At 39.3% G+C, this 16,010-nt stretch overlaps 1 protein-coding gene across 2 annotated transcripts in view; it reads left to right on the top strand.

The window, feature by feature from the left end:
* Nucleotides 1-16,010, top strand: part of COL2A1 (collagen type II alpha 1 chain) — a 67,228-nt gene that overhangs the window by 31,259 nt on the left and 19,959 nt on the right. For both annotated transcript variants that reach the window (XM_066584332.1, XM_066584331.1), the window contains 13 exons: nt 2,184-2,282; nt 3,727-3,771; nt 4,044-4,142; nt 4,685-4,738; nt 5,828-5,935; nt 8,514-8,567; nt 8,829-8,927; nt 11,015-11,068; nt 11,263-11,361; nt 11,924-11,977; nt 12,360-12,413; nt 14,256-14,309; nt 14,429-14,482. In XM_066584332.1, coding sequence (XP_066440429.1) covers nt 2,184-2,282; nt 3,727-3,771; nt 4,044-4,142; nt 4,685-4,738; nt 5,828-5,935; nt 8,514-8,567; nt 8,829-8,927; nt 11,015-11,068; nt 11,263-11,361; nt 11,924-11,977; nt 12,360-12,413; nt 14,256-14,309; nt 14,429-14,482 — 927 coding nt within the window. The remainder of the gene's footprint in view (nt 1-2,183; nt 2,283-3,726; nt 3,772-4,043; nt 4,143-4,684; nt 4,739-5,827; nt 5,936-8,513; nt 8,568-8,828; nt 8,928-11,014; nt 11,069-11,262; nt 11,362-11,923; nt 11,978-12,359; nt 12,414-14,255; nt 14,310-14,428; nt 14,483-16,010) is intronic.

The following is a 16,010-nucleotide window of genomic DNA, read 5'->3' as shown; positions in this document are numbered from 1 at the left end:
TTCCTTGAAAAGGTCCCAACATATTTTGCCTTTCCAATTAAACTGAGGCTCATCAGGTGGCCATTATGGCATGGCACCAATATGCCCATTAGGATGTATCTAAAGATTCCATAGAGCGCTGCTACATTGAATATACATGAAATATGTAGCGGCATCTCTGTACCTCTGAAAGGAATCTGCAGTGGCAGTCAGTCAAAGCTTGGCACAACGGGATAACACCATGTACAGTCAGAGTGGCAATCCCTACTGATGCCTAAATTAATCAATATATTGTCCCCCCTCCACCAAAAAAATGAGGATCTTAATGATGCAGTTGCAATTCTGACAATCTATGCACTCATTATACAGGTTATTTGATAATAAAACTGGTACACACATACAACAGATAGATAGACCTGATACATAGGCGGCAAATAGCAACAAATATGTTATACTGTAAAGTTCTGTGCAGCACATATGCTGTTATCGTCAGCAGAACCGCATGGAAAGCTATCATATTATACAAGCACTATTCATATATCACCTCTAATAAAGGCTAAAATGCTTAAAGTATTTACCCCTTAATAATATTGACCACTGTTATATAGGCCAATACCAAGATTTAAAAAATGACATAAAAAAATGTACACATTAAAGACTGTATAGATTAGCATGTAATGCAGTCTTTCACCATTAGGGGTCCTAATGATACACATTATACTTTAGCTGTGGACTGTAGCATTTCACTTGTGTCTTTTTGTAGCTCCAAATTAGTTCAAATTAAAAAAAATGGTAACATCCAAAAGTAACTCCTGATAATAAATCTTTAGGAAGTCTTTATAGGCGAATGAGTAATTGTAAAGTAGGTGATAGTGTGCCATATATGTTGCAGCCATTGCTTCATAACAGAGGCCACGGCTATCAGGTGATGCTACTGAGTCCCCACATTCTTACTATACACTAGAGGAGCTGGTCGCACATAATGATAAGAGCTATCACTGCCTCCTGCTTGGGAGACTACGATACGCTACCCACAGCAGGATGGAAGACAGAATGATAAATGTGGAGCGCAAATTGTCAATGACTTTTTAAATGTAATTTATATAAAATATCTTGATTTTGCTAAAATCTCCAGATCTTCTGGAACAAGTTAAATACCTCATAATACATACTGTAGATAATTAGAAGACTTTCATTAATGGACATGCCTTGACCCTACACCTGGTTGGTTTCATGAGGATCACAGCAGAGCAGGGGGCAGAGAAGTTCAAACTAAGGACAAGAATAGAAAGAAGACTTTTATACAAGCCTCTTCAAGGTTTCAGAGGAAGACTCAATAGGAAAGTCTGTTATTCTTGCTCTGAAGTTTCTATTCCCAGGAGTTCTAGTTGCAGCAGTTGTCTGGACAACTAAAACGCGCAGGGGTCCAGCCTGGAATTTTGATAAACAAGGCCCTTTGTGAAAAAGGAGACAGGAAAGAAGGCATCAGTAGTGCATGAATAATACAATGGTCCTACATACCAAGCACTGAAAAAAAGCATATGGACACAAAATATACAATACTAGTGCTACAATGCTCACTAATAAATTCTGATGATCTGCATTCAGTTTATATATTATACCGAAAAGTTTGGGAAGTTTTCATAGAAAAATAACAATGAGAACCCCCTCTCCATAAAATTGTTATCCAGATAAGTCATTTTTTCTATAACTAATAGATAAAATGTCTAAGGCATCTACAAGTATATTAAAGAGCCACTCCGGCAAAAACACATTTTTCCATCCCTGCCCTCTTAACCTGATTGCCTGTCAAACTCTGGAGGTTTTCCTCTCTGTGTTGGAGCCACTTTCATCCAGTGCATCCTCCTGCATGATGCTTATGACCGTCTTGAGAGTTATTTTTTTTTTACTTTCCCTTTCAAATCAATCCCATGATACATCACACAACATTAGCTAGAGGCTTTACCATTCCTGCCTGCCCAGAGGACAGTATAGTTATCATTACCATCAATATTCACCTGCATAAGCTATAGACCATGAACATACAGTCAGGAGGATGAGCTGCGATCTGCCCTATTGTAACTGTGTGATCATCATTAGTAACTGTGACAGGAGGGTATCATGATCTTCATAATCTCTATCATCATCTTCATCATCATGCAATCAGGATATGTGTTAATATAATGATTTATCTCTTTTGTTAGGGTGAAGCTGGTCCCACTGGTGCTCGTGGTCCTGAGGGCGCTCAAGGTTCTCGGGGAGAGTCAGGAACACCCGGATCACCTGGACCCTCTGGCGCTTCTGTAAGTATCTTTAATCATCAGTATTAAGTGAGCAATTTGTAAACCATTATAGATAATCGAAAACTGCTCCTATAAACAGGCTGACTCAGAATGATTCCTATGGATACTGCAATATGGTAGAAGTAGACATCTAGTAAAACATGTGATTCATCAGATTGTTTTAAAGCTCCCTTAATTGACCAATTGCATATAAACTGCAAAGAGTGTAGAAGAGGGAGAGGGAGTGAGGAATATTCAAGGAAAATGAGATATCATCTACACAATCGTAAGAGAGAACTGTTATCCTATATATGCATACAAGTAAAGATTGCAGTGCTGGGAACCTGTAGTAAAATGCAATACACTGGCGTAACTATAGAGGATGCAGGGGATGCGGTTGCACCCGGGCCCAGGAGCCTTAGGGGGCCCATAAGGCCTCTCTTCTCCATATAGGAAGCCCAGTACTATGAGTAAAGCATTATAGTTGGGGGTCCTGTTACAGGTTTTGCATTGGGGCCCGGGAGCCTCAAGTTACGCCTCTGATGCAATATATATTCTTCTAACCATAACTAGTCTCACTTCTAATGTCAACAAGGCTACTAATTACTAAAAGGGACTTTGCACATAACAAATATCGTCCAAATAATCGCTAATTCAAGATGTCACTCCGATCTGGATGAAAAACACCTCTTCCGGATCGGACGTAGTTTGTAGTCCTAGAAGGACCGATGTACACACATTATATCAAGAAGTGGGAAAACATTTAACTTTCAACAACTACCCAATACATTTTGCAGGGAGGTGTGCACTTCAGAGACAGCAAACATGAACTCTGTATAAAAGCACACGAACAACAGTCATTCATACATTGAAAACTTGCTGTAATGACTATTTCCAGTGACTATTTGAACGATAGTTAGCCTGTATAGACACACTCTAGAAGTGCTGATTTAACCTGCTGGCCATAAGTGGTATTCCAACTATGGGGGGCATTCATAAAAGATTTTATGCCCGATTCTAGTGTAAAAAAAAAGTTTACAATTTTTGAGCAAGTGGGGACTTTTTTTTAAAAGGGGCATGGCTTGTCAGGAGAGATCGGGCCGCCCTGAGCTAACACATTTATGTGTAACTTATGCCAGAAACTGGTGGAAATGATACCAGAATTGAACACTAGATTGGACCTGGCATACATTTCAGCATGAACACATGAAGGAGCCAAGATGCGCCTCTTCATGTAGTAGGCACATTGTGCGCCAGATTATTATTTCCCCCTAAATCTTCTACTTAACCAGTTCCAAGAAAAATTTTAATATATAGAAAATTGCTAGCTAATCTCTTACTATCAAGTCGTAGAGAACACGTGTGTTGTACATGTCATTATTAATAGATTGAAGATAATATGTTGTGATAGGACTGCAAGAGAAAATATCCTCAACTTTTCCATTGTTTTGTTCTATTCCCTTAGGGTAACCCTGGTACTGATGGTATCCCCGGAGCTAAAGGTTCAGCTGTAAGTAGCAAAAACGTTATATATTATAAAATGCTAAATTCTTAAAATTCTACAATTGTGATGTATTTTATAGTAGTATGTTAAGGCCTTCACCACTGATATAGTTATACAGGTTAAGCTAATTTTAGTTATTGGAAAGATACATTTGTACAATACATAAAATATTTATGTAAGTATGTACATCAGGTCTTATATACTAGGTGTTATATAAGGTTATCCAGTATTAATTACATTCAGACAACACACCATTCTTCATTTGTTCCATCCCATAGGGTGCTCCTGGTATTGCTGGTGCTCCTGGTTTCCCTGGCCCACGTGGTCCACCCGGGCCACAGGGTGCCACTGGCCCTCTTGGTCCTAAAGGTCAATCGGTAAGTTCCTTCTACTTTATTTCTCACTTTGACCAGTATTATGAGCAGATCTTTAGAATGTACTAATAGTCCTATGGATTATTTTGTTGTCTCAAATGATTCTAATTGGTCTTTAAAGAACTATTAATTCCAAAGTGCTGTACATAAAAAGAGGTTTTAGTACATAACAAAGGAAAACAGTAATATACATAAATGAATTAATGACAGACTTGTTCGAAGGGAGAGAAGACCCTGCTCACCAGAGATTACAAGCTATAAGTGAAGGAGGAAGGAGACAGTAGACACAAAAATAAATACTTGGATATGATGTGAATGTATGTGATATTTAATAAATGCTCTTTAACATCATAAATACGCTGGCAGGCCTAACAAGATTAGGTTCAGGTGCTTATGCTCTATAGAAGCCTAAATTCTACATATGTAGGTAAGCCATAGTCAGGAGCTACAGCTGTAATTATTGCACAGTAATCAGTAAAGTATCTAGTTTCATCCAAATTATCTAAGACAATTAATGACTAACATGTTCCTTACCTTCATTCTAGGGTGAACCTGGTGTTGTAGGTTTCAAGGGTGAACAAGGTCCCAAGGGTGAAATTGTAAGTATTGATTGAAATGCCTTCCTAATGCACCTATCATGCCATATGGCAAACACAGTAGTGACCAACATACCCACTACATACATGGCAGGTGTCAGCCATCGTTGAGAGATGACACCCACTGGCAACAGCCGCAATCAACGTTTACACCAATTGCTGCCATTTACCCTTTAAATACTGCCGCTAATTTGGACAATTGCATTAAAATGCCCCGATCAGTGTACAGGGGTCCCGAATGGCCTCTTCTTGGTGAAATCGCAAAGTGCCGTTCTGTTATCATAACAGCCCATGTCCTTCTGAAGGCCCCAGGGCTGCCATGAATGATTGACTATCAAGGTGTGCCGATGGCACATCTTGATAGACTCTCTACCAGAATACAGTATAATGCAGTACTATGGTATTGCATTATACTGTATTAGCGATCAAATGATAACAAGATAAATTCCACTGTGGGGATTAAAGAAAAATGGCAAAATGAGTTAAATAAAGTTTTTTTGCTTATAAAAAATATTAAAAGTTGAAAAACCCTTTTCCCAATTGTCTCATCAAACAATTAAATAAAAAAAAAAATGATTAAAATTTGTATCACTGCATCCACAAAAATCCAAATCATTACATAAAAACTACATTAGTTTGGTTTCACTGCATTCATTCTAACCATAGAATAAAGATAATATGTCATTTTTACTGCACTTAGGGGGCCCATAAGGCCTCTCTTATATGGTAAGCCCAGTACTATGAATTATAGTTGGGGGCCCTGTTACAGATTTTTCATTGGGGCCAAGAAGCTTCAAGTAACGCCTCTGATTGTACCAGATTGCTAGTAAATATGATATCCACTGTAGATTACAAAAAATACTACTCATAGGTGAGTCATTCTGACATTTCAATGTTATCACTAGCAGAAAAAAAGTCATTTATTTTTCTTAAAATGGTAGATACAAATATTAATCATGTAAACCCAGAATGTAACACTTTTCATTTATCTAGTAATTGGTTAGTTACATAGCTAAAGGCAGCAACATAACTCGAAGTATTATGCCTAAGATTTATGCAATGTACTAATATACATTTGCTTCTGATTTTTAGGGACCTTCAGGTCCTCAGGGAGCTCCTGGCCCAGCTGGTGAAGAAGGCAAAAGAGGCGCACGTGGTGAACCTGGTGGTGCAGGGCCACTTGGTCCACATGGTGAAAGAGTAAGTTTCAAACTTTAAATTAAGAATTAATCAACTCTTCTATGCATTCCTGTCTGTTGACATTTAAAGAGTAAACCAATAGTAACATAGTTGATAAGGTTTAAAGAAAGCAAACAGCTATCAGGTCCAACCAATACTCCTACCATGTTGCTACCATAAGGCACATACTAATTGACACACAATAGGTAAAAACATTCCTAACTGACTCCAAAGATGGCTATCAAAATTAATCTCTGGTTCAATGTCCCATCTCTGAAAATCTCCTACTTGCAATATTAATGCTTCCAAGAAAGGCATCCAGGCCCCTCTTAGGCCTCATGTCCATGGGGAAAATCAGGCCCGCCGCGAATTCTCCATGCAGAATCCCACAGCGGGTCCCTCCTTTCCCGTGGACATGAAGCTAAAAAAAAGATCAAACTTACCTGTCCGGACGCTGCGGGTCTTTCCTCCGACGCGGCCGGATTTTCTTTCTTTGGCCCGGCGGATGTGCGTGGCATGCCGCAGCGTGCCGCGCGCATGTGCCGGGCACTCCATTTTTTTAAAAACTCCTGCTCTCCCGCGCTCCTGCGCCGGAGAGCAGTAATTTAGGTGTTTCGCGGATCAGGACGGCTTCCATAGGCTCCAATAGAAGCCTGCGGGAGCCGTCCCCACTGGAGACCCGCACTAAAATGGAGCATGCCGCGGGTGTTTTCCCGCAGACGCAATCCGCACCTGAAGGGAAAATGACATCCGCAGGTATTTAACTACCTGCAGGTATCCATTGCATCCCTGTGGGACGTGGATCCGCTGCGGGAAAAAACAGTGGACATGAGGCCTTAAACTTGTACAATGAATCAATTATCACAACATCCTGTAGCACAGATTCCTATAGTCTCACTGTTCTTACAGTAAAGCTATATCCAAATGCCCATAATTTCTGTCCATGTATGTCACAAACAGCCTATGAGGCTATGCACACGAACACTTTTTCACATAAATTGATGGTCCATGTGAAAAAGAAATCACTGCATCTGTATCATGGATGAGAATAGGACACACAATGTTCACTGCCCCCACTAACTGTAAAGCACACAGATGGGTGTCCATGTGCTTCCTGATGTCAGGTACATCCGAGATTCTCTAACGCATATCACATATGGCCATCTGAATTCAGCCTAAAGGAGCCCCATTCATGATGACGGTGAAGCCTTTTCTCCTCTAGATGTAAAGGATACCCCTTTGTAAACTCCTGAGAACTACAATGCATTCGATGGTAATTGTAAGCTTATAGAGTAAGATTAATTTACTGTTCCCATGCATTTTAATACTTTCACATAATCCATCCTCTAGTTCCAGTTCATAATGCAGATTGCAGGTTCAGTATTTTTCAGAGTTTACCTGTAACTGCCCATTCTCTTTAGCATTTACATTACCCCCCACCGTATAATGTTTATTGCCACTATCCAACATACTCTAATGGCAATTTAGAAATTCTTGCACTTTATGCACTCTCATTATATACTGATAGACAATATGAGAATCAACAAGAAAAATCAGATCTGTTAAAATGTACACAGTGGATGTTCTGCTACTTTCCATATATTCACTGGGGCTTATTTACGAATACTGACTAATAGTTAGACAGTGGAAACATAGACTAGACTGTTAAAATGCACCAGATTTATCACAGTAGCTCTGCTGAATGATAAATCTGGCGAATTTTAAAACTGTCTAGTCTAACCTTTATGTTCAAATTGTGTGCCATTTTTTTGTTGCATTTTTCATGCAATTTTTTGTCCACAAAGTTGCATTTACGTTACGTCCTCTTTTCTACAAAGGAATGCCCCTTTATTGGACACATTAAAAAAAGTGTCCGAAAGTGTGTAAAACACGTTGTTAATGTGGCACAAAACATGTAAGACAGTTTTCTGGCACAAACTTGAATTTTCAATAGTAAGTCCCATTATTACAACTCCACTTACTTTAGTCTTACCGATTCCATTTACCCCTAATGCAGTACATACAGTACACTAGTGATAGGAGTTTACTTATCAACCTTCCGTCCTCAATGTATCCATACCATTATTAGTAGTATAGTCACTAGAACGCAGCACAAGTGTGTATATTTATTTACATACCTTCACCGTTCAGACAAAATATTGACACATTGGAAATTATGATGTTCTGCTTTATGATGTTTTATGCTAAACTTATTTTCTCCATACTTAACACTTTCCAATCCACTCTCTGATGTCTAAAGACATTCTGATTGAAGGCTGTACAGCTCCGATGTCGGAAGACGCCCGGCAGGGTATTCTTACTATAGATTACTGTCCGCTCTGTTGTCAGGGGCCTCTCCAGCATATCACATACCGCACTACTGGCTCTAGCCAGCAGATGGCGCCATTGTATAATGGTAGAAAGAGAGAGCCCCCTAGGAAACCCTGAATCCAAAATGGAATTGCAAAAGGTTAATATGGGTATTTTACATGCTAATGCAGTGAATGCGCCACTATCACCGTTCTGTTGCCATCTTTGGAGTTCACCATTAATACCAAGTGCAAATAATAACCATATAAATGTTTCTTTCGATTGGCAGGGTGCTCCTGGTAACCGTGGTTTCCCTGGTCAAGATGGTCTTGCTGGGCCCAAGGTGAGTAGCAATGTTGCCTGGTTTAGATATATTATTATGTAATATCCCATTGCTCTACATGTACAACAGATGTTATCTAAATGGAGCCAAAAACATTATCATGTTTTGGCTATCCAGGTGTGATTCTTGGAATTACATTGGAAGAAATATATCTAATGAACTGGTAATGATGTAAACAAATATTAATTAAAATAGCTGTAGGTCAGTATTGAATGCATTTATTACATACATTTTAATATTGTTGCATTCTGTTCCTTTTAGGGAGCTCCTGGTGATCGTGGTGTTCCTGGTCTTGGTGGTCCAAAGGGAGGAAACGGAGATCCTGGTCGCCCTGGTGAACCTGGTCTACCTGGTGCTAGAGTAAGTGAAATACAATAGAATATTGGGTCTTTTGAAAGTATTTTAATAAAGCTTGAACTGTACAGGCATAGGCCAAAATACTGCATAGACTGTTCTTGTCACCATGGCTTGAACTGCACAAGACAGTTTATTTTGTCTCGTATTGCCAAAAATCTTATATTTGTCAATAGACCCATTATCGGAACGTAAACATAAATCTAACTTATTTACTAGTATATCCAAACTATCTTTTAAGTTTTCAATTATATGTAAGCAACAAGTCCAACTTTATTAATCATAGATACACTTTACATTAGTTACTTTAGGCCTCACAGCGGAAGTATTGTGTGACATGTGTCTTCCATTGACTACAATGGAAGCTAGCCGTGCATTTTCCCGCAATTTCTTTCTTGCTGCGGAATTCCGTGGTGGAATTCCAAAGTGTGAACATTGAAATGCAGAAAGCTATTAGGTTCAATAGAACCCAATAGCTGCAGTGATTTTTGGGGAAGGGCTTTAAATATAAGCCCTTCCCTGAAAAACATCCCTAGCTTGTGTAAAAAAAAAAAAAATATATATATATATATATTTATACTCACCTCTCCATCTAGCCGCTTGGCTCCCTGGCACTGTACCGAAGCTCTTTCAGCAGGCGGGAATTTAAAATCCAGGCCTCCTGAAAGAGCTGCGCCTGATTGGCTGAGCACTCAGAAAACACAATGGATTTGCATATTTGCAAGTGTGATTTCAATCCAAGTTTCTTGGACCAATATTGTGCTTGCCCATATAAATGCAGTCTGAGAGGGAGGGGGAGAGAGATTTTTTTTTGCAAGGTTACCACAAGATAGAGGTTTTTTTTGAGGCATGCCATGAATTGAAAAAGGTTGGGAAACACTGAACTAGAATGAATAAAAAAACAATAGTATAAACCGACAGATAAATACGCTCTAACACAAGAGTAAAAATATACATACTTTATTAGGAAAACTCATAAAATACACGAAAGATGGCACAGAGACTCATATGAAGCCATATCACAGGTATAATTAACCACAAAACATGATAAAGCCAGTGGGAAACAAACGTTGGGGCACAGCTGTCATCCCGGTCTGTATCTTTTATGTCAATACATGCCATTTATGAGGTTGTTTGCCTCTATCAGGTTGCTGAATCTTTATTGTATGTGCACCTTACTATTCAGTTACTAATATAGTAACCTTTCAGTCATGCTTTGAGATTAATTATACTGTACCTGCGATGTGCCATCCTATTATATTTTATGAGTTTTCATAATAAAGAATGCTTATTTTTATGTCTTGTGTAGGAGTATACTTGTACATAATACAAAAAGTCAGTAAAAATTGTGCCATGTAGGGCCTTAGGAATCGAATCAAGAAGGACAATGGAATTTTATGCAAATTTATGATAGGTGTAACTACCAGGAAAGTGAGTATATAAACTGCTATAGGGTCCATCAGCCAAAGGGGCTAACCAGCACTCATAATTCAGGTGTAGTTAATGTATGCATGATGATTGGATATGAATGCTCATATGAAAGTTCATATGCCTGCACTTTGGCATTTGTAAAAGTGTCAGGTGATTGGATCTTTAAATGTACAAACATCGGCAGCACCTCTTCTTGTCTAAACAGAGAGATGTGCTGCCAATGCAATCAGCATGGAGATGGATGAGCATATCAATGATCCTTTATGTCCATACTAGCAATCCTTTGTCACCTGTGAATGGCAGTAATGAGTGCCGATCGACATGCTGATCAGCGGTCATTAACAGTCAGAATACATGCCCATGTAAAAGGCCCCTTAATGACCACTGTAGATTGCAGTGGAAAGTTTAATGTATATCCATGGGGATACCTAGGATGAAAATACACATGGAACAGAATGGAAACCAAAATAATCATATGCTTTCTATGTTCTAAACTGAGTTTTTGTGGTTGTGGTCGAGTGGGGGCCCATTCAGAAGTTTACTTCGGGACCCCGTGGTTACTTGTTATGTCTCGCATTTATATATACACATATATGATTCAATTGAAAAGACTCCTCTCATGAGTTTATCAAGTTTCTTAACAAGTATTCTTTTCCCCACAGGGTCTCACTGGTCGCCCTGGTGATGCTGGACCTCAAGGAAAAGTTGGTGCAACTGTAAGTTTGATATCAAGACTCACATTTGTCTCAGGCATCCAGTGTGGATATAGAAAATGATATACTATTAAAATTATTTAACATAATAATAGGTTTCTCACATAGAATAAGCTCCAAGTAGTAATAAGTTGTAATAAATTAAGCATTGAGTATATTATAGTATAAACATAAAGACTTGTTTTTACCACTTTTAGGGTGCTTCTGGTGAAGATGGTCGTCCTGGACCTCCTGGTCCTCAGGGTGCTCGTGGTCAGCCTGGAGTCATGGGTTTCCCAGGACCTAAGGGTGCCAATGTAAGTGACTTCATTTACATGCCAATTTTGCACACACGAGTATTCATAAAATCGGATTTGGGGTAGCCCTTGATTAGCAGTGGCAGAAACTCTATCTAGTAGAGTAAATAACAATGATTCTCTCATTGAATGAGAGTATGCTGGCTCTAGTTCCCTTACCCTATGTTAACCTCTACAGCATAACACCTCCCCACAGTTCTAGCAACATTAGCAATCCAGTGAAGGGGAAGGGCAAGTGGGTAATAGTGGGTGTGATAGCATGAGTCAATACCAACAGGAACATCTATAAATGATGCCTCCTCTCATCTATTCAGGACACCGGGCCAGAACAAACTCATAAATGTAATGAACTGTGTATATCTTGTTAGCTACCAACAATCCGATATATTACATATTGATCTTCTCACATTATGTCCATGCTACATACATCATCCAACTAGACTTTGCATTCTAGAGAAAATATACTTTGTCACCCAATGTATGATCATTTGAATTTTATTGACTTGCTTTCACAATGTTCAACTATCCATTGACCTTTACACCTTTTTTTCAATCATTATAGGGTGAACCTGGCAAAGGTGGTGAGAAAGGATTGGTTGGTGCTCCTGGTCTAAGAGTAAGTATTTAACCCAGGATTCTATCATTTCCATTTAGAATTCCTAGAATGTAAATGGATTTCTATTCACTTAAGAGAACGTTGTATATATTTAGTACTTGTTTTTCTTATCAGATAGGATAGACAGCTGTAAAGTAAATTTACTGAGTATAGTTGGCATTACATACAGTTATGATTACCGGATTACATAAAATAATATAATGCATTATGTAAAATCACATTATAATATGCTTAACACCTTCACATTTGGGTATAGCCTACTAAACCAATAGGGAATCATTGCAAAAACTTAAGCTTACATTAGTTTTTTAGTACTACACCAAATATATTTTATTTATATTGATGAAATAAGGCTAATAAGAAGAATATTTCTATGTTTTAGGGTCTGCCTGGAAAAGACGGTGAAACTGGTGCTCAAGGTCCAAATGGTCCAGCTGTAAGTAAAAATTTATAACTGATTTGTCTTAAGAGGCATATAAATTGTTCTCACCCCTAGGGGTGGAATTTATTAAACTAAAACTGGGATAAAAAAAATCCATGATTGTGTGCAGAAAATAAAAAGAGGGCACGGCTTTTCAATAGAGGGTGTAGCCGCCACAGCCTGAGAGATTGGGGTATAACCTATGCCAGAAACAGGCAGAAATTATACTACAAATCTACTTCAGCTCTTAGCTTTCTGTGTAGGCTCACAGACAGCTCAAAATGTCCCTAAAGTAGCACGTGATCCTTATGCAATGGGCCCCTTATGCACTGGGGGGATTATATTAACCCTTTCCAATCCACTGTCTGACCTCTGAAGACATTATGATTTAAGGCTGTGCAGCTCCAATGTTGGAAGACATCGATTGGGGTTCTCTTACTGTATATTGCTAGCTTCTCTGCTGTCGGAGCCTATCCAACGTGTCACCTCATGCAGTACTGGCTTTAGCCAGCATATAGTGCTGTTGTATAACGGCAGAAAAAGAGTAAGCACCCTAGGAAAATCAGGATACAAATTGGATTGGAAAGGGTTAAGACTGGCGTTTGAAATGCGGTCTTAACAAATTTCCCACTAGGTGCTCAAATTGTGGCACATACCCCAGAGAGTACATAGCAAGTCTTTAGGACAGAAATCCCCAACTTATGTAATTTGGGAGTCACATTCAACTTTAAGGGATAGTCAGGAGTCATATTCAGCTCAAAAATAAGGTAAAGATATATTAATTGCGAAGAAACAAGTAATCATGAATTTGTAAATATTTACAGATTGAGCATACAGTCATAATTTCTATGGTGAGCTATATGTGGCTCCAGATCCATTGGTTGGGAATCACGACTCTAGGGGGTACTCACACTTTGCTCATGCTGTGATTTTCATTTAGGGCACAGTGTATCATCATAGGCTTGAGGATAAATTGATGACATTTTTTAAATATAGGAGATTTGGCTTAGGAATGTTGAGAAACTGGTCTAGATCCACAGACCTATTAGAATTCTACTGTATGGTTGTAGGATGTGCTAATTTTGCACATGCTCAGATCTCTCATTGGTAAAACTCATTTCATATTCCCACTTGCCAGTAGTTTTATAAAGCCTTGGAAGACCATTTAAACCCATTAGTCTCAAATTATATGCTGAGATCTCAAAATGGGAATCCACATATTTGATTTATTGGGAGCAATATGACCTTGTGGCAAAATGCAAGAATAAAGTGCATGTGTGCTATAAAATCCAGACAGACTAGAGATAAATTACCTGGGAAACAAATGAATTTTGAATTTGTTCATCCAAGACCAGATTATTGCAAATATGAAAAAAACAATATAGTCCTATGTGCAGTTAAACATTGGGTACTACGGTCCACAAGTTAAAGAGAACCTGTCAGTGGATAGAATCAGCAGTGGGAGACCCTACTGACTTTATCCCTGTAATTTTTGTTTTTCTACTCACCTCCATTTGCCCGGGCAGGCTTTTCATAGATGCGGCTTCCAATGCTGTTAATTTGTGAAGTGAACGATTCCCTCTGCTCACCATCACTGGGTGACATCAGACTGTCATTCAAGTCTGACATACCCCATTGAGAGTGAGCAGTGAGGACCACCTACTTTACAAATTAAAAGGGCTTGGAGCCGCACCTAAGAAGTGCCCATCCAGGTGGGTATGGAAAAAAATGGGGATGGAATCGGTAGGGCCAGTGACAGGTGTTTTAAAGAACTCAAAAACCACATATATCGCCTGCAGTGTTGTTGTCTTTCTTCAATGTAATCTCATGATACTAATGATATTGATTTTATTACAGGGACCTGTTGGTGAGAGAGGTGAACAAGGTGCTCCTGGTCCATCTGGCTTCCAGGTATGACAGTGTGTATATTTATTGCATAGTCCATGGTGTGAAAATGAAAGATATTCTCCAGTAGATACTGACTTATTTATTTTAATGCTTAATTATTATGTTTTTTTTCTATCTTCCAGGGTCTACCAGGGCCCCCAGGTCCTCCCGGTGAGGGTGGAAAACCAGGTGATCAGGTGAGCAAAATACATATTCCTAAAGCAATCTCTTTTTTCCATATAGAAGCTTATTGTTGTTCCAATCTGTTGACATTGTAGTTGACACAACCAGGGACATTTACTAAGGCTTGTATGCCACAAGTCTTGCTTGGAAAAGTCACAACTTTTCTGCTCTATGTGCTGGCCTTTCCACTTTTGCAAAAGTAGGCGGAGCTTGTTGAGAGGGTGCATGACTGCCCCAGACAGATACATTTATGTAACATTTACACCGGAAACTAGAGTCAATTTATCAGGAATCTACACCAGCTCCAAGCTGGTGTAGATTCCTTTGTTGGTGCATGGAGGAGTAGAGATGGGCCTAATATATGAAGAGGGTGTGCCTTCTCATATATTGGGTGCATTGTGTGCTGGAGGAAATTTATATTAGAGTGGCATTGCAAATATTGATCTTAAGTAAATTTCCACCAATATCTAAAACAACAATATAGAGATCCTCAACCTCAATCATTAAAATTACACAACTTTTATTACTTGAACCAAGCCATGACCAATGCCATAGCATATCCAATTATCATGTGATCTTGAATTTCAGTTGCTGATCCTTCCCTAAAAATGGGTTTCCCTCACCTAGTGGTCATTAGTGAAAGTCATGTAATATGCTTGTTATACTGTGCTTGTTTTTTTTTAAAGCTACTCATACAGTGTGATAGAAATAAAGTCAGGGATTTATCATATGCGTTTTTTTCCATGCGAGTATTATCTATTATGTAACAAATTTATCAAAAAGTCACACGATGTGTGACTGGAGACCAATATTTAGAAAGGCAGTTTATCCCTGAGGCTTGCGCCATCATTCCTTCTTCCAGCAGCAGTGTACAATGTAGAACTACACCAGGGATGCCCCCATGACACAAATGTCCATATGTGGATGATGACATCATTGTGGCATGTCTGGCGCAGCCAAGTACACTGCTGGAGAGAGGAGAGTAAAATGGAGAAAGAGACAGCAGATAGAAAATTCAGAGCATCCACTTAATTTATCATCACCCCTGTGGCTCGTTTTCTCATTCAACTTTAACACTTTGCATTTCCCCCCAGGCTCTTTTCATCCATTCTCCTCTGACTCCTTTTATTCCCCGCCCCCCCCCTTCCTCTCATTCATTCTCCCCACAGTTCCTTTTATGCATCCCAGCCCCACAGCTCCTTTTATCTATTCTCCTTTGTCTCTTCTCATCCATCTTCCCTCACACCACCACCGCTCCAATCATGCACCCTCCTTGAGTTCTTTTCACCCATTCTCCTGCAGCTCCTTCAATCTATTTTCCTGGGCTCCTTTCATCCCACTCCCCATTACCCCTTGCAGCTTCTTCTATTCATTCTCCCTGCAGCTCCTTTTATCCATTCTGCTCTGTCTCCTCTCATTGATGATCCTCTGCGGCTCCATTCATCCACCCTCCCTAGGCTCCTTTCATCCGTCCCACCGCTCCTCCCAGGCTCCTTTTCTCCATCCCATGCCCTAGGGCTCATTTCATCCATCGTCCTCATG

The sequence above is a fragment of the Eleutherodactylus coqui genome, chromosome 1, assembly GCF_035609145.1.
Source record: "Eleutherodactylus coqui strain aEleCoq1 chromosome 1, aEleCoq1.hap1, whole genome shotgun sequence".
In the NCBI taxonomy this organism is placed as follows: domain Eukaryota; kingdom Metazoa; phylum Chordata; class Amphibia; order Anura; family Eleutherodactylidae; genus Eleutherodactylus; species Eleutherodactylus coqui.
The sequence above is the reverse complement of the archived record's forward strand: the minus strand, read 5'-3'. Positions and strand labels throughout refer to the sequence as shown.